The sequence below is a fragment of the Harmonia axyridis genome, chromosome 3 (assembly GCF_914767665.1).
Source record: "Harmonia axyridis chromosome 3, icHarAxyr1.1, whole genome shotgun sequence".
NCBI lineage: Eukaryota > Metazoa > Arthropoda > Insecta > Coleoptera > Coccinellidae > Harmonia > Harmonia axyridis.
The window spans coordinates 53,834,087-53,859,261 of record NC_059503.1 but is presented as its reverse complement, the minus strand read 5'-3'; the positions used below and the strand labels follow the sequence as shown (position 1 = coordinate 53,859,261).

Below are 25,175 nucleotides of genomic sequence, written 5' to 3'. Positions count from 1 at the left end.
AAGACATGCAGTTCTTTTTGGAGACAGTGTTATTGGCTTATTTTTCGGAATTGGCACAACAACAAAAGCCATCAATAGTGTGGTCGAATTATTATTATTCCTTTATCTATATGTAGATAAATATATATCCGGGAAAAAAGTACTCACTTTTTTCCCGGGGAAAAAAGTAATTCCGTGAAAAGTCATATTTTGTTACCTGTCAACAGAGATAAAATGTCAAATTTTTTCCCGTCACAGAAAAAAATTTATTTTCAATCCATAGTTATCATAGAGAAGAAGACAGAGCTTCAGCTTATGAACTATAGTTTTTCCTAAACATCATCTTAATGTGATTCTAAATTGTGAATCTAGAATATAAAGTAACTGACAAAGAATATTCTCTATACACTTGTTATCATAAACATAAATAGGGAAACGCAGAACTAAGAAATTTATGGATTCTGTGGATGTAAAAGCTATTGATCTACATATTCAGTGCATTCAACAAGAATCGGCGTCCAAAATGTGTTGATCCTGATACGATCTATAAGTTTTTGAATACTTAATTTAATAGTATTTAGTAGACTGATTTATTCATTGGCAATTTGATAGCATAAAAATTTAGAAGAAATTGCTGCTACTATGATATCATTATACTGAATGTTATAACTGTTCACCCAATGCCCAAAACTTGTTATAGGCACTTGTCACCCAAAACTTTATCCAAACCCCTTGCAAGGTAGGTTTGTACAAGACACATATCATGTCATATCTAGGGCCCATAAATATCATATACATATGTGTTTATCACATGTGTTCAAACGGCTTCTCTGCGACATCGCCGAGAATAGCCGAGACTTTCCGATGTCTTGAGGCACCCTTAATTAATAAGTGACTAACACTTCTTCTCATTAGCATACTGAGCTTAATCTGCGTACTTCACACATCTAATTTATGAATTTGACAGAATGACTGGCGCTGTGATGTTTGTTATGTAATCGAGAAGGTGTTGAGAAGTGATCACAATAATTCGCATCCAGCTTCGTTTTGTTTTTAGTGAATTTGTTTGTTTTTTTTTTTGAGGTGAGTGTCGTTTTTTTTTGAATTTGCAAATATATTTATGCACATTTCTGATAGTAATTTTCTGAAACTTTCGTGTTTCTATGGGAACACATTGTAGGTACCTTTATTCTCCGATAAAGTAGGAAATATTCTGAATTCACAATTCATACGTTTCATTCCAAATTGATTTTCTCTTCTTTTCCTAAAAAATTTTATGCTTTCATTTTTCTTTATTATCATTCATTCTTAGTTTCTCAGTGGCGATTTCCTTCAATATGAACATTTTGGATAATTCACGATGAACTCAAAAATCAAAGAAATATATATCGAAATAACTTTGATTTGAAATGTAGCTATTTAACTTTGTGAACTCATTTTTAGGGATCATTATATAATAAGAACACTTCATAGTTTACTTTGAATCAATATTAGTTACGATTATTTTGATTCCACATATTTTTTATCATTTCATATTCATTGGAATGGATTTCGAAATGAAATATTATTCATCTGGAATATCTTATCCTTTGTTAACATCTCAGAGGAATTGAGCACCTATAATAATTTTCAAAACATATCAATTTTTATTACCACCTAAATAATTAATACCATACTTACAAACACTTTATAAAAAAATTTACTAGTTTTGCTACTGGTCTTACCTTATCTTGAACATGTTTGTTTTATGCAGATGCTGTCGAAAGATTTCGAGCTAACCGATCAACTCTATAATCCAATCAACAATCTCACGCAGATGGAACTAATGGAAAAATTTAACATAGCCTTCTACGAAGGCCAGAATCTTTCAAGGTACGAGATATCGAAGGTTTTCGAAGAATACACCCCTTCTCCAACTTTCGAGAAACCCCCAACTCCAGTCGAAGACGACCATATCCCCATAGATATCCTGGTGGACTACCTCACAGAACCGGACACTCCAACGACCAATTTCGACTTTGATTTTGAAGATCTCAACAACACCTTAGAGTTTACAGCCCCAAATAAGCGCCAACCGAGTGTTTCAGAGTCCGAATCTTATGCCGATTCAGAAACATATGTAACAGATTCAGATTACAGGTCTGGATCGGTCAGAGATGACACCTCTCAGTTTTCTGAGCTGTTTAACGCCGGGCCTCAGGAAGCTCAGCAGTCGAACAATCTGCTGGATAACTTGGACCTGGACGATATATGCGAGAGTTTGTCTAACAATTCTTTCGATTTCAATGAGTTGTCTTACGATATTAGCGATTTTAACAATGGTGGCTTATCGGATATGGGCATTGAAAGGACGAATCTGGAGTTCAACCAGTTTCTTAGGAGTGTGCCTGCCGACGATTTGAGTTTTTCTGCATCGGTAAGTTGATTGTATATCCATTACTATTTGATTATTTTTATATTATAAAGAAAGAACCCGAAATGTATGACAAATGGTTACCGATTGATTTCAAATGTTGGTATAGTTTTTTATGCCTTCAATTAAAAGAATTATAGGTTGTTCAATGTACAAATGAAATATCATCATAACCAGGCAAAATAATTGAATAGTTTCTTCGCTATTTTGCAGTTGAAAGGGATAATTTTCATTGACCGCTAAAGTTATTCATTTTTAGGGGTAATTATCATATTTACTTATGATTTAAATGAGTAGGCAGACAACACTCTGCTTAGCTGTTTTGTACAGGGTGTTCAGTGTTGACTAAAGTCTTCTGATCTAAGCTTCTTATTGAGGACATAATGGTGACAAAGATGTACAAAAAACACTAATATCATTCGAAATAAAACTGTAAATATTTTTCATACATTCAGGTCCTTTGTTAGATTATAAAGGGTGTTTTTTCTAGAACTATAGAACTTTAGATTGCAATAAAACAACGATGGATTATTCACAATTGACATGAATTTTATTTATCCGCAAGATAATCTTGTGGCATTACATTTTAAATATGATTTCTGGCATATGACCGCCACGGCTGGCTCGGATGTAGTCCAATCTGGAGGTCCAATTTTCGATTACTTTTTCCAACATTTGTGGCCGTATATCGGCAATAACACGGCGAATGTTGTCTTCCAAATGGTCAAGGGTTTGTGGCTTATCCGCATAGACCAATGACTTTACATAGTCCCACAGAAAGTAGTCTAGCGGTGTTACATCACAAGATCTTGGAGGCCAATTCACAGGTCCAAAACGTGAAATTAGGCGGTCACCAAACGTGTCTTTCAATACATCGATTGTGGCACAAGCTGTGTGACATGTTGCGCCGTCTTGTTGAAACCACAGCTCCTGGACATCATGGTTGTTCAATTCAGGAATGAAAAAGTTAGTAATCATGGCTCTATACCGATCACCATTGACTGTAACATTCTGGCCATCATCGTTTTTGAAGAAGAACGGACCAATGATTCCACCAGCCAATAAAGCGCACCAAACAGTCAGTTTTTCTGGATGTAACGGTGTTTCGACATACACTTGAGGATTAGCTTCACTCCAAATGAGGCAGTTTTGTTTGTTGACGTAGTCATTCAACCAGAAGTGCGCTTCATCGCTAAACAAAATTCGCTTATGAAAATCGGGAACAACGTCAATCTCTTTTTGGGCTCATTCGACGAATCTACGCCTCACTTGATGATCGTTTGGCTTCAATTCTTGCACGACTTGGATTTTGTGAGCACGCAAACCAAGATCCTTCTGCAAAATCTTCCATAAAGTGGATGGACACAGATCCAATTCCTGTGCTGGATGGCGGATAGACTCATTCGGGTCTTCCTCAATGCTACGCTCTACAGCAGCAATAGCTTCTTCTGTACGCACCGTACGGCGTCTCTGGGGATGCGAGTTATCAATAAGAGTGAACGTGGTGCAAAAACGTTCCATGGTTAATCGAATCAACTGCTCTGATGGACGATTTTGTCGACGATAAAATGGACGTAGTCGCGATACGTATTCCGCACAGAACCATTATTTTCGAAATAAAATTGTACTATTTGCAAGCGTTGTTCAAGCGTTAGTCTATTCATGATAAATTGCCAAAGCAAACTGAGAATAAATCACTTGACAGCTGTTGAATCGGTCACTATCTTGAACAGTAATGCCAACTTAAAGTTATATACCTCGAAAAAAAAACACCCTTTATTACTTGACTCATTTAAAATTCATAATATTTATTGATGATAACTGTTTTTTCAGGATAGTTTGGTCAAGAACGAATTCGGACATTTGATCAGGAATAGATGCGGCAACAACAATATTTCCTCAAATTATATGTACATAAACGATAACAGTCAATATGGTGCTTTATCGGACAACCAGTCCGTCATTTCCCAGAGTGAAAATTTGATAATTGGCGATCCTTTTTTGGACACAACACTTTTGAACGATGAAAGCCACCAATCCATCTGTCAAGAAGAAAACTCTTTTCACTCAGCTTCGGAAAGTGAGGACAATGTGGGACTGTCTTGCAAATGGGAAAACTGTTTTCAGGTATATCCGAGTCAGATGAGTCTGGTCAAACACATCGAAAAATCTCATGTGGAATTCAAAAAATGTAAGTTTGAAGTTTTGAGTTTTTTCATTAATTCTGAACAATATTCATTCAAGAGGACGTGCATAAAATATTATTTTTCTTTCAGCTGGAGACGAGTTCGTTTGTTATTGGTTGAACTGTCCTAGAAAAGTGAAGCCTTTCAATGCCAGATACAAGTTGTTGATTCACATGAGGGTTCATAGTGGAGAAAAACCAAATAAATGTCCGGTAAATATTTTTCATTCTTATTTCTCTTATTTATTTCAGTAATTTTTCGAAATTGTCTAGAATTAAGTTGAAGGACATATTGGGGGTTCCAAATTCGTTGTCTAGTGACGGGATATCAGAATCCCTTTGAGCTAGAAAAAATCAATGACAAACTTTTGGGCTTGATTTTTGAGAGAATTAATTTGGATAAAACCGCAAACTCCTAAGTTCAATTGTTTTCAAGCTATAAGAGAAAATTGGAAAATAAAAGTTCTCATTACTTCTTTATTATTGGTGCTATCATGCTATCAACATGAAACAAATATCTACATCCTACAAGCACTTTTTTAGTAGAATCTATTGATGAAATAATTTATTCTTTATCACTATTAGTTTCGAAGTTCTAATACAAACTTTTGTTTTTTCAATTTTAATATAAACTTATCCCTTTTTTTTTCCTTTTTCAAAAAAATATAACATGATAAGTGAATTTCTTATCAAACTTCAAAAACCATCAAAAGTTTGGGTTTTTCACGGCAATTAACCAAGTACCTATCTATGTATGATAATCTGGATAAACTTCAGATAATTATTATATTCGGTGGTCAATAGGCTTTTCGGATTTAAAACCGTTAGAATTTTTCAACATTTTAACATTTTCAAATTGATAAATGTTGTTCTTTAAATGTGATGGAAGAGAAAATTCTTACTATGTTAGAGGAGGTCTAGGTACCAACCGAATATTTTAATTATCTTCACAGATTATTATAGATAAGCACTTGGTTGATTTGCCCTGTGAAACTGAAACTTTTAATGATTTTTATAGGTTAATCCGAAATTTATATATATCATGTTATATATTTTTGAAAAGTGAAAAATTAAGCGATTTTATTCGTAATAGAAATTGTTATATTTTACCTGAATTTAAAGAAACAAGTTTGCATTTTAACTTCTAAACTAAGGGCAATACGAAGAATAATTATTATATCAATGGTTTGTACTGAAAAAACTGACTGAATGTTTTTGTTTCATAGCATCAATAAAAAAGAAGTTATGAGAACTTTTCATTTCACGCTATTTTACAATTTTCTCTTATAGCTTGAAAACAGTTTAATTTATGAGGTAACGGTTTTCACCGAATCAATTCTTTGAAAATCGAGCCCAAAAATGTACCATTCATATTTTTCTAGGTCAAAGCAATTCTTAGAACTAGACAACGAAGTTCATTACCACTGATGTTCACGATTAGGCGATAATATTTGAAATTTAATACATATATTGATTATCATTATCCAAGATAAAAAAATGAGCTATGTACACTATGTTAATCATGATATACATTAAGTGTACAGTGCATCCCATTTTGGGTGAGACTGCCAGGTTTTTCGCTTGTTATTTAAGATAGAGCCTTGCGGTTTTCACGTTCCTGTCCTACTTTTTCGTGAAACTCAAGTTGGTCTAATCAGATTTTTCATAACTGTTTCCGTTCAAGAGATACAGGGTGATTTTGGAAATTGATACTTTTCGGACACCTCCTTTATCTCCGAAATTATTAGAAATAATGCTGAGGTAAAAACTACGTCTGAATCAGAATTTTGCGTAGAATCCAGTGGCGTACTCGATTATTTTTTTCGGGGTATGGTTTTGAAGATTCAACACAAACCTATATTTTTTTCAATGGAACACCCTATATATCATTACCTCGTTGAATTCGTTATTTTTTTCCCTTTAAAATGATATATGATACTATATAGGTAGGATGGTCAGAAATATTAAAAAAAACACTAAAACATCAAATAATGATGATTTTTTGTTAATGAGCAATGGATTTTCCATATGAAAAAAAGGATTAATTGGATAATTTTCATTTGTGATTTTTATTTATAGTAGAGTAAGCAAACAAATATAATACACACATCACTAATATGAAAAACAAAACGTAGGTACCTACCTAATAGCAACAAATGAATAATAAAAAAATTCATAAATATTGCATAATATCTTACAGATTAAACTGTTCAAATTGCTGTCCATTTTCCCTAATACATATAATATACTACAGTAAAAGACATAACAGTCTCGAAGAACTTCGTGCATCAAGAGAGGCAGTTTTCCAGGATTTACAAAACCGCCCTTTTATAATATTAAATGCACTCAGGCGTATTGAAAAGTTTTGTCAATTATGTATTAGAGGAAAATGGACAGTAATTTGAACAGTTTAAGCTGCAAGATATCATGCAATGTTTATGAATTTTTGTATTATTTATTTGTTGCTATTAGGTAGGTACCTACTTTTTGTTTTTCATGTTAGTGATGAGTGTATTATCTTTTTTTGCTTACTCTACTATTTATGGAAATCACAAATTAAAATTATCCAATTGGACCTTTTTTTCATATGGAAAATCCATTGCTCATTAACAAAAAATCATCATTATTTGATGTTTTAGTGTTTTTTTAACATTTCTGACCATCCTACCTATATAGTATCATATATCATTTTAAAGGGAAAAAAATAAAGAATTCAACGAAGTAATGATATATAGGGTGTTCCATTAAAAAAAATATAGGTTTGTGTTGAATCTTCAAAACCATACCCCGAAAAAAAAATTGAGTACGCCACTGGATTCTACGCAAAATTCTGATTCAGACGTAGTTTTTACCTCAGCTTTATTTCTAATAACTTCGGAGATAAAGGAGGGGCCCGAAAAGTATCAATTTTCAAAATCGCCCTGTATCTCTTGAACGGAAACAGTTATCCAAAATCTGATTAGACCAACTTGAGTTTCACAAAAAAGTAGGACAGGAACGTGAAAACCGCAAGGCTCTATCTTAAATAACAAGCGAGAAACCTGGCAGTCTCACCCAAAATGGGATGCACTGTACATAGCACATCTATTGCTCATTTGCACATTAATTTTTTCCCCAATTTATTAATTTTTTTTTTATATTGGCTGAATCGAAACATACACTTTTAGTTCAGAACAGAAAGAAGCATATGCTTGACACGTCACTGCTGAAATGAGTGATTGAATTAGTTTTTTTTTACAGTTCAAAGGATGTACGAAGGCATTCTCCAGATTAGAAAACTTGAAGATCCACCAAAGAAGTCATACAGGAGAAAGGCCATACATGTGTCAGTTTCCCAGTTGTCCTAAAAGCTTCTCGAATAGCTCGGATAGGGCTAAACATCAAAGAACACACTTCGATACGGTAAGTAATCGATCTGAGCAATTTATTTTCGAATATTCATCGATACCGAAATATCCGATTTCGAGGGGTCATCACACAAGCGAAATAAGATAACTTTTGAACATTTCAAAAATTTTAAATTGACTAGAGGTTCCGTAAATATGTGTATGTTATGTATTTATGCAAAATCATGTTGATTGCAACAACAGAATTTTGTTTTTTCCGAAATTCGGGGCATTATTGTAAAAAATTGGTTATACATTCATGATTCAAATTGATTGTCCAATTCTGGCCCCTACCTTCTCCCATTTTTCGGACAGCCTACGAATCCCGCGTTGAAAAAACTAGTCATTTTTAGAAGACATCCACGAACCGATACAATTTTTTACTTCTTCATAAGACCGGAAATGCTGGTCAGCCAGGCCGTGTACCATTGATCGAAACAAGTGATAGTCCGAGAGAGCAACGTCTGGAGAATACGGCGGATGTGGTAGGACTTTCCAACATCTCTCGGCTTCAACTCGTACGGCACCCAATTTCCTTATTTTTGAACATTCCCATGCCTTTCAGGCGTTTTAAAATGGCTTGTTGCATCACTTGCAATGATCCAGCCCATCTACAATCTATTTATTTCGACTACAACGGCACATACCGCTACAGCCATCTATTGCAAAACGGCGGAAGCAAAATTGTACACCTAATAAAATAGCAATTTCAACTGTAATGCCAAATATTTCTTGAAAAACAGGGCATACTAGGTAAAAGTTTAGTTCGTATATGTAAAATAACTACTTGAATGTTCATTTCAAATTTAAAGAGTGTTAAGACCCTCATTTACATAAATCAAGTAATCATCTGAGAATATTTACCTAATAAAAAATCACATCGAATATATTCTACAGGTCTGTATCCCTTACCAGCAAATGAATAAAAAAGCGTCCAAAATCTTCAAAAATTAAAAGAGGCAAAAGCTGTTGATTTTTAGGTATTCATTACAAAAGTGGTTTTCTTTGATTGATCCATTTTGCAATTAATGAAATAGCCATTACAATTTCAAATTTAATTTCAGAAACCTTACGGATGTCAAGTACAGGGTTGCACAAAGAAATATACTGATCCGAGTAGTCTGAGGAAGCATGTTAAAAACCACAGCATAGAAGAACAGCTTCAATTGAAGAACCGGTCACCGGAAGAATACCCTACAAGAATACCTCCAGCAGTTTTGAGTGGATCTTGCCGGATGGATCATTCCAAACAACAAAAAACAGAAACTGTTCGACATTATACGACTTTTGAGCACAACTATTCTAATACACAATCGGAAGTTAGGAAATCAATCACAAACGAGATCAAACGAGACCTCAAAAACAAAATTAGCCAAAGGAATAATTTGTATCTTTTGAAATGATTCAATTTTATACCTTGTGATCGATATGACCCAAAAGTAGAAAAAACTTCCAAATCAGATCAAGCTGAAATGTAATGCTTTGTTTCCAATGAATTTTGGGGTTGAAATAATTTAATATGACTATTTCATTATGATCTTATTGCCAAAAAATTTAATATATGTGACCAAATGCATTATAAATTATTCTGCCAAATACGATAAACGCCAATAATTGTTATTCGTACGAATGATACAATTTATATTTTTATTTATACATATTTCAAAGTTCTACGAGAACTTGATAGCGAAGAAAAATGAATAATTATTTTTGTATGAATATAATAGGTTTTGTAAATAATAGTTTTCACCATAAGAATTGTATATAGAAGTTTCTTATGAAACTTAACCGAGTGTTTCAATCCAGTCACTAAATTTAAGATGATCTCAATGGGGACTCAAAAATCCTCGTTAGTTGTAACATAATTTGTATATAATTTGTATTAAGAATATAAGTTTGTTTAGAAAAAAAAAACATTTATACTGATTCCCTTTCTCCCAACACAGAATAATGGTTATATGTGTCAATACTAGTAAATTGTAAGGTGAAATTTGATTTCAGGGTTAATACTCAAAATATTTATTGTTTTATAGAATTGTCATATGGCAACGTTTCGGGCAGTTCCCTTTTTCAAGACTTCTTATTCAGATATTTATATACACAATCTATATTTGTTTCAACAACTCATTTCGTCGGACGTGTTATGTGAACAGAGTAAATAATAAATCAATAAATACTAGTAAATATGGTTCGAATGAACTTAAATAGTTTCGTAGTAGGTATTGTAGTCATTCGATATATAAAAATTACAGCATTACTAAAAATGAAACGATATACGCTTCAAAACTCGTTACTAACAAACTCGACTACAAATCTGGTGAAAATTTTGAAATCATAGTTCGCAAAATAAAAGCAGTTTTGGGTGGACGTGAAGCACCTCAGCCGGCAATAAATTTAAGCTATTGGGACAAGTTGGTGATGTGAAGAATTAAAACCATGAGCGTCGCTCAAAAACAACTGAGGATAGTGCTGTTGTAGCCCGTAGTGTTGAAGAAAACCCATGTTTGTCGATTGCTTGGCCGATCTTGGGTATTAGCCTTTCCACACACTACATTACATCGTAGTCTTATGTCTGAAGGCTTTTGAAGTTCAGTTAACACAAGAATTCAAGCTGGTCGATCACCAGCAACGTCGTATCTTCGCTGATTAGGCACTTAAAATTCATAAAAATTATCCGGATTTTCATCGAAAAATAATTTTTAGAGTGAGGCTCATTTTCATGTTGAAGGCTACGTTAATAAGTAATATTGTCGCATTTGGGACTCGGAAAATCGTAGTAGCATGATTGTTGAAATGCCTCTCCCCTCATCGTGTAACTATTTGGTGCGGTTTTTAAGCTGGTGTTGTGATTGAACCATATTTATCCAAAAATGAGGCTGGTGCAACTGTTGAGGTAAATAGATTGCGCAAGACGGAACTTCGTATCACACAATCGCAATTTTGCATGAAAAATTTCCTGGTAGTGCTATTTCTCGAATATGTGATCCCATCTCTATTCATGAATATCTTTTATTTTTTCATAAAAACATGAGACAATTGTCAAAATACGAGACAAGAACACAAGAATATAAATATCCAAAATATAGATTGACAACCTCACAGAAACAATTGGAATAAAAATGTATAAAACTACAATAATTTACCACCCGATATACAGATAATAGAAAATCACAAACTATTCTAAAAGGAACCTCACGAAATCTTGGTTGATATGGAACCGTATTCGCTAAAGGATTATGGTGTAGATATCTGAGACCATGTATTTTTTGACACTATATCATTTATCTCTATGTTTTTAATGTAGGGTGCTTTGAAATAAAGATGTCCGACTTTAGCCAATGCGCGTACGATAGAGAAATTTCCTCGCTGTATGCTTTATCACTCCCCGCTAAGGAGAACATTCCTCAATCCCACATATTTAAAATATCAGAAGGGAAAAACTCGGTTGTGTCCGGTCCTTGTGGTCCCCTGGTTCTCGTCGAACTTTTGGTCCTCTTACATGCGATCCTTAGACCTGTCCGTCGCATCCTAGGAATTTTCTCACCCCCCTCGCAGTACTTAAAAGAACAGCTTTTTGCATTATATTACAAAGTTACTCACTAAGTCCTAGTTGCTTGATATTTCTCTTGAGATTTTTGGGTACTATTCCTGTTGTTGAGATGATAATTGGAATAGTTCTCGTTGATATCATTCCCCATTGCCGCTTTATCTGAAATTCGAGGTCCCTATATTTTTAAATGTTGTCGACCTCATTTTAACGCATGTTGTTGTTATTTGGTATTGCTACCTCGATGAATATTGCTGTCTTTTGATGTTTATCGAATAGCAGGATATCTGGCCTGTTGTGAGGGACTGTACGATCCCAGTACAGTTGATAGCGTTCGTTTTCCAGGATGGTTTCCGGTTGGTACTTGTAGTATGGCATTTTTTCAGAATGAATTAGTTCTGATATGGTTGTCAATTCTTGGTGTAGTATTTTTCCTACTGCACCGTGTCTGTCTTTATATTCATTTCCTGCAATCATTTGACATCCACCAGTGATATGTTGGATTGTCTCATTCGTTGGACACCCATAATGGCATCGATCGTCAGTTATAGTTCGATCCTTTATGATATGCTTGCAGTAATTTCTCGTTGAGATTACCTGATCTTGGATGGCTAAGAAAAAACTTCCATTTCTGGATAAATCGCACCGGATGTGGGCCAATAGTTCGACGCTTCAATGTCGACATGATCCTGGTTCACCTCGTTGAAATGTCGCCCATTTAGGAGCTTTTCTCTCCATCTTTGCAGTTTTTTTTGGATTGTTTGGTGGTTGTATGACAATTGCTCCTTGTGAAGTTATAAAGTTGTTGAAGCGTCTGATTCACACAGTATTTAGTAGAACTCTGACGTGCCTGATTGCTCTTAGAAGTAAGTTCGTAGGCAAGTTCCAGGATGAAGCAGACCTCTGCCTCCTTTATTCCTCGGCAGTGTCCTCCTCTCAATGCTTCTTTTCGGATGGTGGTTGTATGCTTTTGTCATCAAGGTTCTCATTTTGCGTTGCAGGTTTTCTATATCTGCTTTACTCCATGGAATTATACCAAAAGAGTATGCAAGAATTGAACTTGCATATGTATTGATAGCGCTCAGCATGTTCTTGCTGTTGGGGTTTGTTTTCAAAATTTTGTTGATTCTCATAATGAACTCAGTTGTTAAGTCTTTTTTCATTCTTTGAGGGTTTATTCATCGGTTCAGTTTAATTTCTTATTATTTATAAAGATCGTCCGATTTCATTGCTTATATCTCCTGTCTATTGGAAAGAGCGATTAGTTCATCCTAAATTATTCCTTGCACTACGCTAATATAGTACGGCACTTGTCAATTTGCAAGTGGTTTTTGTTGCCTGTCATTCATGTATAGCAAATTATTGAGTGCAATAATATTACTATTGCCTTTGAAAGTGAAACCTTTTTCAGTAGCATTCAGTTGTTTAGAAAGTGTGTTCAGCGCCAAGCAGAACCATAAGGGACTCAATGAATCTCCTTGGAAAATTCCCCTTTTTTATTGCAATCTCTTTAGTAGTTATGTTCGTCGTGATAACTATTCCCAGAGGTTAAAGAAAGAGCTAAGACCAATCTTTCAGAAGTTGCTCGATGGTTTGACAGGAATGAATTATCAATAAATGATACAAAGACTAACTTTGTAAAATTTCGTACGAAAAATTCGCAAATGTGTGTGGAAGACAGTATTTGTGTAGAAAATCTTGAGGTGAAGCCTGTCGGATGCACAAAATTCCTTGGGATATATATAGACGAATTTCTCGACTGGGGTACACATTTGGTCAACACTGGATTGAAACTGAGTAGCATAGGATATGGTATTAGAGTAGTGGCTAGGTATATGGACAAGGAAACTTCGAAAATACTCTATCAAGCCAATTTTGAATCAGTTCTTAGATATGGAATCATTTTCTGGGGATGTAACTCTAACATACAAGCATTATTCGTTGTACAGAAGAGAACTATAAGATCTATAAATGGTATGAAGTTTAGAGATTCATGCCGAGGTGTTTTCAAGAATATGGGTATAATGACGGTTTATGCTCTGTATATATATATGAGTGTATGGTTTTCCTTTTCAAGCATAAAGATAAATTCGAGAGTGAATATACTCATCATTATAAGACGAGAACTTTAGATCTGAACTGTCCCATACATAGACTAATATTGATAGAGAAGGGACCCTATTATATGTGCATAAGACTTTATAATAAATTACCTAATTGCTGTAGAATGTTAACCTTTCCAAAGTTTAAAAATGTCATAAAGAAAATGTTAATTGTTTTAGAACCTTACTCAGTTGAGGATTATTTGAATTGTGATAATCTGATGAATTATATTTAAGTTATATGTATTTCTGTGCTGACGTCATTTCTTTTCACTCATGTACATGTACATAGAGATGTTTTGAAATAAAGGAGTTTATTATTATTATTATTATCAATGAGCAACCGAGATATTCAGTCTTAGATTTACCTTTTCCATAAAACAGCATCAAATAATTCACTGGGGAACAGCTGTTCTGGTATCAATGTTTTTTGAGCTGTTCCTATATCAATTTGATGTCCTGAATTCGAAGAACGTGTTCATTTTCAACTAGGACTTCAAATTTTTAAGATATACAATTTTAGAGAAATATAAGTTCCATCATTTTAACTCAAATCAGTAAGTGTACCTAATAAAAAAAAGTAGATAAGAAATTTTTATTTCTCTTATATATAATACAGTATTATGTCGTACTTACATGTGAAAATAAACATTGAAGGAATCAAATAGTTCAATCAACACTTCGAAAGCCTCTTTTTCGCGAAATTTTTGAATTTTTTTTTTAAATGGTCCCTTTTTAAATTTCAGCAGTAATCTGGCATCATGTGCATGTCTCATCTTCCTTGGTGGCGGTCCTCAATAACTTCAATACCTTGGTGCAATCTTTCACCTCGTTCCTCACTCATGTCTTATAAATTTTCTGTAAAACGGTCTAAGTGGCTGCGTAAATAGTATATTTTAATGCTCATATTGCACCTTACGGATTTGAAACTATTATGCATCTTGTTAACCATTTCAACATAGTTTTGAGCTTTATGTTTGCCTAGAAAATTGCAACAAATTATGTCCAAGTTTCTGATTCATCTGGATTCATTGAATTTATGGGGGCAGGATCCTTAATTAATTGTCTTATTTGTGGGCCGTCAAATATCCCTGCTTTTAGCTTTTTTGTGCTCAATTGATGAATTTTAACACATATTTATGCAAAACCTGATCCATGCTTCATTAAGCTCAACTTTATATGTAACCAAAGCGTCGTTAATGACATTATTTTCCCCAAACGTCGATGCCAATCTTCTCTAACCCAGTGGTGTGTTTTATCCCTATTATACCAAATGCGCAAGAAACACGGATATTTCGTGTAACCACTTTGCTGTCCAAGAAGAATGTTTACCATTTTTAAGTTTACACAAATAATACATTGATGTTCGTGATACTTTATCTTCTGCAAGACCAACGCTTTGGTATTATATTCTTCCTTCAGTTTAGTTGGGAGAGCTAGTGGTATTGAACCATATTTATTCCCATTAGTAGAAGGACACATTTCAAACTTCGCTTTGAACTGCCAATAAATAGGCGCCAATCATCTGTAATATATTCTGAAAGTCCCATTTCCACATTGGTAGATAAATTGATGCATCTAAAAAAGTAGAGCTGATAAAAAAAAACGGATTGCAAGTAGAGATTAAGCATTCCAAATATAATTGAAGTCTGCTTTAAAATCCCAGGCACCAAAATAAAACATTTTTTTTTGTTGCCCTGTGTAAATGTAACCATGAGTTACTCTGATATATAGGGGTTGCTTCACTTACTATTAGTTTCAATTGAAGATAATACAATCAGGTAACTTCACCAAAACTACCATATAAAATAGAATGAAATTATTATTTATCTATTTTTCATTTAGATTTTATTGAAACAAGGTCTAGCGAATTTCCGAAAACAGAAAATTTTCAGTATCGCTTTGTACTTAGGAATGAAAATACAACGAAAAATTCGGTCCTATAAACAGGATGTACACTAACAAATGGCTCATTGCTGCCATAACTGAGTGGGTAGGGTACTTTTTTCCATAATAACAAAATTTAGTTCGAAACCGCTGTACAAACACTTGGTCCAATGTTTTGAAAATACCAAGGAGTCATGAGAATATGACCATTAGGAAATATTTGAATAAAATGAATATTTTTGAGTTGCATTTAGAGTGAATAATTTTTCCCCAAACATTTTTCCATTATGAAATTTTGAGAATTGAGGTTTACCGAAATAATTCATGAAATGCTGAAATATTTAGAGCCTATTCCAATCGCAATCGTAATTCACGGTGTCTTAAATGAATTATAACGAAAAATTCGATTTTCCACGTCTAAATGGATTTAAATCACGATAATGTCCTCATTAATTGAAAATGGAATAAAAACGCTACATTAATAGATTCCATTGTTACTGATCGTGAAACTAAATCAATAGTTCCTTCGAATCAGATGCCAAATAATTCCTAGTAAAATGTTCAGAATAAGCTACACTGTAAGTTTTAAATTCAATAATCATTTTCGACATATAATGCAAATTTGATTTTTGTTATATTAAATCAAATTCTCATATTCATAGGCGTACAACTTTGCTTCCGCCGGTTTTTTCCGAAATTCGAGGCTTTATTGTGAAAAATTGGTTATAAATTTATGATTCAAAGATTATCCATCGCTGGTCACCTCTTTCTCCCATCTTTCGGTCAGCGTATGAATCCCGCGTTGAAAAAACTGGTCATTTTTTGAAGCGATCCACGAATCTATACAATTTTTTACTTGCTAGTCAGCCAGGCCGTGTGCCATTGATCGAAACAAGAAATAGGACGAACGAGCAATGGTTGGACAAAATGGCGGGTGGGGTAGGAATTCCCATTTCAACGTTTTCAAGTATGTCTTGACCACTTTCGCAACATGGGGTCGAGTATTGTCGTGCTGTAAAATCACTTTATCATGTCTCTCGTTGTATTGCGACCGTTCGATACCTGTAATTGTTTCAGTCAGTTTTAACAACTCATAATACACTACGCCGAGCTGGTCCTACCAAATATTGAGCACAACCTTGGAACCGTGAATATTCGGTTTGGCCGTCGACGTGGAAGCATGGCTGGGATATTCCTATGATTTTCTGCACTTTCTGCGGATTATCGTAACAAATCTTCGGTCACAATGAGATGTAGAAATCCCTTTTGTTTCAACTTTGCAAGCAGCAGTTCACAAGCAAACAAACGTCGTTCAACATCTCTCGGCTTCAACTCGTACGGCACCCAATTTCCTTATTTCTTAATCATTTCCAAGACTTTCCGGTTTTGACATGGTTTGTGGCGTCACTTTCAATTATCCTTCTAATTCTTGTTGCTCTTGACACGAGTCTTGACCAAGTAATGCTTCCGATTCTGCATCTTCGAAAACCTTCTCTCTTCCACCGCCATCGACGTCAAAATCACCGTTCTTGAAGCGTTGAAACCACTTTGGGCACGTTTTTCACTAATATGTATTTGAGAGTATTTGATGAGCCTCAGCCGCATATTTCTTCATATTAAAGCAGAAAATTAAAACTTCCCGCAAATGACGAGAATTTGGCTCGTAAGGTGACATTTTTAATCGAGAATAACTTTATGATGCAGACACAAATCGACTAATATTTCGATGGCGTTATGTTAACAAATACCTAAGCTTATTCTATGACATCTACGATCTAATCATTTCGACTACCCCTTACTACCGCTACAGCCATCTATTACAAACTTATTATATTATTTTTCAGATTATATTTCTTCAGTTCTCAACATATCTAATAGCAACCAATGGCGAATATCTTGGAGGACCTTGCGCAGAAGCTATCAATGAATATATTAATTCAATATTACGGACATACCCTGGTATAGTTCTACCTCCATTCAACTATAATTGCATGCAGGATAAGGATAACTATTACGATGTGATGAATAGAAGAGATCTCGGCGATATACGATTATCTCAAGCAACGCAAAGTCATCATGCTTTTTCATCTGCAGGATTAGATAGAATAATGTCACAGTCAGGCCAAGGAGGAGAAGCTTTGAGAAGAGAACAAGTATCTCATCAATCTGGGAATAAACGTTTCGAAACTATGGCAGCATTCAGTGACAATATAGGTGAACCAAACAAAATGAATGTGAAAAACACGTTTGAGACCGGTTTAAGCCACCACAATCAGTTTCAAAGCCAAGCTGCGTTGACAGAAGCTCATCTACAAAACCCAAACCGTCTTCTTAATCAGAGGATGGATGACAGACAAAATAACTTGGGAATTTATTCGGGTGTACCAGGAGGTCCAAGACCTGTAGAATCTCCTATGACAAGGCCAATGGATGATTACCAAAGAAAATTAGCTTTCATTCAAAATTCTATTTCGAATCAAGGTGTACAGGAAAATCATATTTCAAATAGAATAGGTGTAGCAGATGATATTTTCTACCAGAAACGAGGTGACCATGTTGGAAACCAACAAATCCTTGGAGGTTACTCTACATATCAAGAGAAAATGAGACTTCTTCAACAGAATGAAATGAGAAAGGAGCAAATAAGACTTCAACAAGAAAATGCACTCAAACCCCTTCAATATTACCAAGGTGGAACTCAGAAGAAAGAAACAGTGGTCAGTAACCAAGCAGCAAACCAAATTAGAGAATTGGGAATGCCAAATGCAATGCTTGGTGGAATGAATGGAGCTCCACAAATATATCAGCCCTACGGAGGGCAAAATCTAGGTTCTAAAATGTATCCCGACCAAGCGGCTGATGGAATAGAGATATATAATACCGGAGATGATAGGGGCTATGTTAAGGGAGGTCAAAAAGTTTTAATATCTAATTGTCCTGATGGTTCCGATTTGTGTATTACCATTGATACTTGATTCTGCTCATCTTAACCGAAATAAATGCTATAGATAAAAATAATATCTTTTTTTGTTGCATCATGGGTATACCTTACTTGAATTTCACATGATTATGATGGAAACTGTAGTAGACGGATTGGATTTCTGAATTATTTCAAAGTTTCAGATGACTGAGTAGGAAATAGAGTTCAAATTTTACACATTCATTCATTATTTGTGATAATTATCAAAGAATAACTGATATCATTGAAAACTTGGGCTTGCAAAAATTAGATTTGGTGTTTTAAGAGTTCGGCTCTGAATTATCTGAGATAATATTATCCCAGATATTTCTTACCAACTGACAAAGAAACTGCAACACCCAGAAGAAGCTGTTTTCAATTTTTTTTTTTGTAAAACATAGATAGTATAGCAAGGAGTAAATGATTGAAATTTGGGAAAAAACGAAAGTTTTACAATTTTTTTTTAATTAATTTGTTGATAATGTGTTTGTTCACCGCGATTATCTATACATCCCCAACACGTCTCGGCATTGATGCAATAAGATTGTTTTATTTTTTCTTGAGGATTACTATCCCAAGCTACCTGTATTTCATGTCTCAGAGCCGTAAAAGTTCGTGGGGGCTGGGGTAAATTTCCAAGCCTTCTAACTATGATGTCCCAAACATGCTCTATGAGCGAAAGATCGGGGGATCTGGGCGGCCATGGCAAAAGATTCACATAGATCACTTCGAAAAAGTTTTAACTAACTCTGGCAACATGAGGTCGGGCATTATCTTGCAGAAATATTGGATTCTCGAACTGGTTAAGGTAAGAGGGAACATATGGCACCACTATTCCTTGGAGGTAGCGCAGCGCTGTCATGTTACCTCGAATAAACACTAAAGTTGACCTACTTACATGTGTAATAGCACATGTAAGGGTGTCTTACCATTCTTCGGTCATCAGGTGCACCCAAAGAAAATCGAGATTCAGCAGAAAAGACGACCTGATGCCATTCCACATCCCAATGTTGACGTTCTCTGCTCGACTGTAATCGTTACCGACGATGCTCAACCGTCCGAGATAACACAAGATGAGATCGATAATGTTTCAGTCTAAAAGACCTTAACCGGCGGTAAACAGTTCGGACAGTTACAGGATGGCCTTGTTCCCCTAACCACTCATTATCTAAAGATCGAGTTGTCTTAGATGTCAATCTTGAACTTTATTTGTTTCCCCTTGACGTCCGGTGCCTATTCTTCTTTGATTTTGAGCATTATCAAACCTCGCTTGACAACATCTCATAACGGTAGTTGGATTTCTGTTCGTATGGTTAGCGATTTCTCGAAATGACAACACCGCCTCCCATAGACCAATAATGCGACCTCTTTCAAATTCACTTAGCTGACGATAAATTCCGCGTACACGTGCTCTAGGCATTTTAACAACAACTAAACATCAACTTTAGATCTCCTCGATCAGCTGATTTGTTGTAAAATTTGAAAAAACCTGCATTGTTTACATGGTAATAAACCTTCTTTTTTCTCTAAATTCAATCATTTACTCCTTGGTATACTATCTATGTTTCAACAAAAAAAAAATTAAAATTTAAACAGCTCCTTCTGGGTGCAGTTTCTTTGTCAGTTAGTATATCTATTAAGTCTAATCAAATTATGAAACTTCAACATAAGGTGCAGTTAAATAGACGAAAATAATGTTTCATGAGGATAATACCTTGCGTCAACAATATTATTTACTGTAAGTTTCAAAAGAAGTTTTGAATATTGTAGTTTTGTAGGTTGATGATTTTTTTAGATTGGTAGATCCTAGTTTTGCTTCTGAAATTAGGAGAATGAATTGTTAGTTTTGTTACAAAATAATACGATAAAAGCTTTGAACGGAGTACAAATTTTTTCATATAGGACAATACTTGTATTTTCATGTAAAATTTGCGATAAAATGGTCTGTCAATGGGCCTTACATCGAAATAGATGCTTAAAGGGAGAATTATATGAATCTGGACACGATAATTCAGAAAAACTTGGTATCAAGTCATTTGGGAATTTGTAGAATCCGACGAACATAGAGGTGCGTATATGGGCCTCTTGGATAATTGTATAACTAGTTCAGTCAGAACTAAAAATGTTTTCTTCGAAGTGGACAATAAAAAGGTAATAGAAACATTTTTTTTTAATATTTCAATTTATATTTTACCAAATTATACAAATACAGTCTATTTCAGATGATATTTAAAAATAAGTCATATTTTCTGCTCAAAATAACAGCAGACAATGTAAAATGAATTGCAAATCGTCTCAGAACGTCAATGAGATGACAATAATGAACACATGTATGTTAATAATATTATAATGTCAATACTTAACAAACGATATCAAAACTAAAACTTATGCTTTAAATTTTGCTCAAATCAAAATAATGATTTCTGCTCGCAACTAAAGAGCACTTCAGATATGTTGTTGTTTCACTTGAGAAATTGGTATCCAGAATAAAATTTGCATATCCAGTAAAATATTTTGAATATCAAATCATTTCAATATATTAAAACAATTGGTTTTCCTTTCAGAATCCGATTGGTAAAGTGTTAATAAAATTCTTATCTATAAATAGTGTAATCTATTCTGCCCAATACAATAACAGACTGTTAAGTAAATTCGCATGATATCCATTTGAGCAACAAAATCATAATGATAATGATCAGCGCATGCTTCAAAGAGTGCTATAATTTTCGTTTATAGGTACCAGCCTAAAACAATTTAACACTTGCTCAGTGACAACTTCAAATAATATTTATTGGTAACTTTCAACGATAAGCTCTTGCAAAAAAGACTTGAAAGCGCCTGTATTGGACTCTCTTTAAATATGAGCCAGTTGATATCAACGTTTCTTTTGAGCAATAGACTATTTGCTGTACTAGAATATGGGGAAATGAATACTTCCTAAGATTATAAAAATATCACCATAATATTTCTCAAGATATTTCTTTATGTAAAAAGATTCCAAAAATCTTGATGGTTTACTTATAAAGTCAATATTTCAGAATGAATCTAAAAACGTACAACTAATTCAGGCCTTATGAGAGATAGGAGCTGGAATTCTCGAATGCAAAATATCAGGCCTGGAATCTTTTCTAGAACTTCTTATGCTCATTCTACCCGTGGATCTTTTGAAAGTACTCTCATGAGGTAGACTCCTAAACTGTTGTTCATCATCGTTATCCAACATATTCAAACTGCCATATTTTTTCAACAGTTCTTGTATTTGTATGGCCATAAGGGAATCATCGTCTGTGTTTTTAACAGTTTTCAATAACTCCTGTCTGAGTCTACCCTTAGTAGGTGATGTGTTTGTACTAGAGGACTTTCTATCGTATCCAAGTGCAGAAACGCTTCTTCTCGTCATGGAATTCCTTGTGAATGGGGATGTGAAAGTTTCTGGTGTCAAAGAGCTCCTTTGGCGCTTAGGTGAGTTGTTCCAAGTGTTGACTTTACACTGGACAACTTTTTTGTACGGAGAGCCGTTGAGTTTTGGGATGGACGGTATCTCTTTGCCATCGAGGCTGTTGGAACGCTTGTAGGATGGTTTCTTTTCTTCTTGTACTGACTTGTCGGACGTGATTGTTGGTTTTGATTCGGTTTCGTAGATTTTCTGAGAATACTGAGTCTTTCGTAGTCCTATGTCGTTAAGGTCTTCGTCACAGTCTAATTTATGCTCTGAAAAAAAAAACAGATAAAAAAAAGATAATAACATTTTTGAATACAAATCCAATAAGGATGGAATTGTTTCATTAGATAAATGTTTGAATGTAAACTGAAAAGTACAACAGATATTATATTAGTATATTTTGTTAGAAGTGGAGAAACCTAAAATATAAAATTATTACAGGGTTTTTCGTATTCCCAAAAATTTGGATTCGGAAGATATCATTTCACAGAATTGCAACTACCGAGACTTACTGAATAGGCTACTGAAGGATTTCAGAATAAACTTATCCCCAGAACTAGTGCTATTAGATTTTGAGAGAATCTTCGACCGAGTGTGACACAAAGGACCAGCCTATAAGATGAAAATGGCTGGCTATATACAATCAAAACCGGCAGAATGAAAAAAATTGGATGCGAAACAGTAATTTTTATGTAAGATAGGATGACGCAATATCTATCAATAGACAAACAGAAGCAGAAATACAGTCAGTACTAGGACCGCTGCTTTTTTTATGACATCCCAAAAAGCCCAAGAAATCTGTCAGCCCACTATGCAGATGATACGGAAAGAGCAGTCAGACATAGACGAACACACGTCATATACGAAAGACTGCAAAAACAGGCTGAACATATAAACGAACGGTTCATCAAATGGATAATTCAAATAAATGGAACAAAAAACCAGACTATTCTTCTACAGAAAAAGAGACTATGAAATCAAACCGAATCTAAGAATAGATGAAGAAGCGTTAAAATGGGAAAATGAAGATGAATTATTAAGGTGTAACACTAGATAATAGACTTACATGAAAAAACCATATAAAAACGAGGTGGGGCAAAATAAAGTCAGCAAAGAGGCAACGTTATTCACTTATAAGAATATAAAGCCAAATGAGCCAAAATACCGAACTGATAATGATCAAGTCTATTGCAAGACCTCAACTAACATATGGATCGAGATCATGGGGCTACACAGCCAAAAAGCCATATCAAGAAGATTAGATATAATTAAAGGGAGTTCTATTGAACTGCCATCTAATGGTCAATTGTGCTCCTATCAACACTACAGCTCGCCTTCCAGTTCCAGATTTCTAATGAACCCCAGTATCTGATATGACTTCAAGGAGGCTTCTTCCTCACTTGTGAAGTTTTTTGTCCAAAGCAGATTTTGCTTTAGCTAGAGATGGCAAGGAATTATGTTACCAGATCATCCGGAGCTTCTTCCTCCTTCCCACAGAATCTGTATTCTCGCAGTGTCAAAGTTTCGAAGAAACTTTCTGGAATTATCCAACCTAGGAAGATTCTGCCAGAGTGTTTCTCTTAGGGTTTTTTCCTTCTCCTGAAACTATTTTTTGTAGGTACATTTGCCTTTACCTTACACGAAAAGGTTCCGGTCCAATGAAAGGAGATTGTGCTACTTTTCTGGAAAGTTTGTTGGGAACTTCATTCCCTTCAATTCCCGATTGACCGGGAACCCAGACTAAAAAGATCTTGTTATTCTTGCCTTTTTCATCGATTTTTCTTCGGCATTCCAATACTATCTTGAAATCGATAATATGTGAGCTGAGTGCTTTGATTGCAGCCTGACTATATCACATTTCTGATATTTTCTGAGTTAATTTCCAAACATCTTTGTATTGCGACTATTTCTGCCTGGAAGCCAGAAGATACAAGAGACAGATAATAAACTGCTGAACTGCAATAAATATGCCATGGTACGTAAGGAATCAACAAATCTACAGAGACCTAGAATGAGAACCTGTCATGAATTTACTCAAGACAACGGTCGATAAGATTTTTCAAAAAGTAAGTCAACATCAGAATGACTAGAAAAAAGTCTTGTTGACACAACGTCGTTGAAGATGTGATAGGACTCTCCTATGAAAGACATAGGTTAACAATAAAACCACATGACAGAGATCGACAAAGAGCTACAAACAAAAGGAGTCAAAAGGTTAATAGGCAAAAAGATGCCCGAAACTACAGGTTAATTTCAGTACGGTAAGTGGTGGTGCTCAAACATATGGCTCCTTACTGTTTTTAAGGTAGTTCCGAACTGACTACTAGCTAAGATCTTCCATGTGTTGAAAACCTTATCAATAAAAAATCATATGAAGTTTGAAATTGAAAATTTTCACATGAAATTACGAACGCATGGTAAAAAGGCTTGATTGTTAAAGTTTATCAATTATTCATAATGATATACGTACCATTTTCTTCAGCATCTTCAGCTGAATGCTGACTGTAAACAGAAGACCTTTTCTTCGATTTATCGTTGACGATTCCTAAACTCCTATATCCTTCATCGGACATCTCAGAGGTTGTGTCGCTGTGGTCAGTCAATTGATCGTTGACCACCAAAGTGGCTTCGGACTTCAAAATATCTTGTTTTGTTATCCCCTTGTCTATAGGGATTTGCAAGGTAGAAACATGTTTCTTCGCAATTTTAGGAGACGTGTTGGCCTGATGTTTTGGACTCTTGTTGGTGGATAACTTGGTCTGATGGGTGGATATGAAGTTCGGTGTAGGACTCCTAGACCTATTAGAAGGCGGCATTAGGCTCTTTCGCGATACATTTGGACTAACTGATCTTCTGTCATCGGATTTGTAGAGTTGAGAGGGCGATCTAGATCTCGATCGGCTGATGGAGTGCATTGGAGGTCCCAAGAGAGAGTTTGGACCTGATGATGAATGTGTTGGGGTGCTATGAGCTGATGGCCCTGGTGATCTTAAAAAGAAAAACTTTGATTAAACACAATCATGAAACATTTGATGGTTATGTTGGCGTGATCGAATTGAAATTCTTCAAAAAACTTAATTAATCATAATTTTGTGATGAAAATTTGTATATTGGGGTTTAAGACAATGATCTTTCTCCCTATAATATTTTCAAATCTCTACAATTCCCGGTTATACCTACTTTCTCATGTCAAATGGCACATCTAGTATATTATTGCATCAATAGATAATTCATTTGATGACAATTTGAGTAATATGCCATAACTTGGTAAAACC

General features: G+C 34.8%; 3 protein-coding genes across 4 annotated transcripts in view; 2 read left to right on the top strand and 1 right to left on the bottom strand.

Moving 5' to 3' along the window:
• The first annotated feature begins 749 nt into the window (after window positions 1-749).
• On the top strand, window positions 750-9,859 carry LOC123676943 (zinc finger protein GLI4-like). Its single transcript, XM_045613285.1, has 6 exons — window positions 750-1,062; window positions 1,733-2,395; window positions 4,226-4,583; window positions 4,669-4,790; window positions 7,818-7,979; window positions 9,028-9,859. Exons 2-6 carry the CDS (start codon window positions 1,733-1,735, stop codon window positions 9,364-9,366), a joined length of 1,644 nt encoding a protein of 547 aa, XP_045469241.1. The 5' UTR covers window positions 750-1,062; the 3' UTR covers window positions 9,367-9,859.
• A 6,082-nt stretch (window positions 9,860-15,941) lies between these two features.
• LOC123676942 lies at window positions 15,942-18,517 on the top strand. Its single transcript, XM_045613284.1, has 2 exons — window positions 15,942-16,077; window positions 17,344-18,517. Exons 1-2 carry the CDS (start codon window positions 16,057-16,059, stop codon window positions 18,472-18,474), a joined length of 1,152 nt encoding a protein of 383 aa, XP_045469240.1. The 5' UTR covers window positions 15,942-16,056; the 3' UTR covers window positions 18,475-18,517.
• Window positions 18,518-20,610: 2,093 nt separating this feature from the next.
• Window positions 20,611-25,175, bottom strand: part of LOC123676941 (GAS2-like protein pickled eggs) — an 86,074-nt gene continuing 81,509 nt past the window's right edge. For both annotated transcript variants that reach the window (XM_045613281.1, XM_045613283.1), the window contains exons 8-9: window positions 24,371-24,888; window positions 20,611-22,169 (exon numbers count right to left, since the gene is read on the bottom strand). In XM_045613281.1, coding sequence (XP_045469237.1) covers window positions 21,523-22,169; window positions 24,371-24,888 — 1,165 coding nt within the window. In that variant the 3' untranslated portion in view covers window positions 20,611-21,522. The remainder of the gene's footprint in view (window positions 22,170-24,370; window positions 24,889-25,175) is intronic.

Excerpts from the sequence above, each read along its gene's own strand:
- LOC123676943 (XM_045613285.1), top strand. The coding sequence starts at position 1,733 with ATGCTGTCGAAAGATTTCGAGCTAACCGATCAACTCTATAATCCAATC. Across the intron at positions 2,396-4,225 it reads ATTTGAGTTTTTCTGCATCG|GATAGTTTGGTCAAGAACGA; the intron begins GTAAGTTGATTG and ends CTGTTTTTTCAG. Across the intron at positions 4,791-7,817 it reads AAAAACCAAATAAATGTCCG|TTCAAAGGATGTACGAAGGC; the intron begins GTAAATATTTTT and ends TTTTTTTTACAG.
- LOC123676942 (XM_045613284.1), top strand. The coding sequence starts at position 16,057 with ATGTTCAGAATAAGCTACACT. Across the intron at positions 16,078-17,343 it reads TGTTCAGAATAAGCTACACT|ATTATATTTCTTCAGTTCTC; the intron begins GTAAGTTTTAAA and ends ATTATTTTTCAG.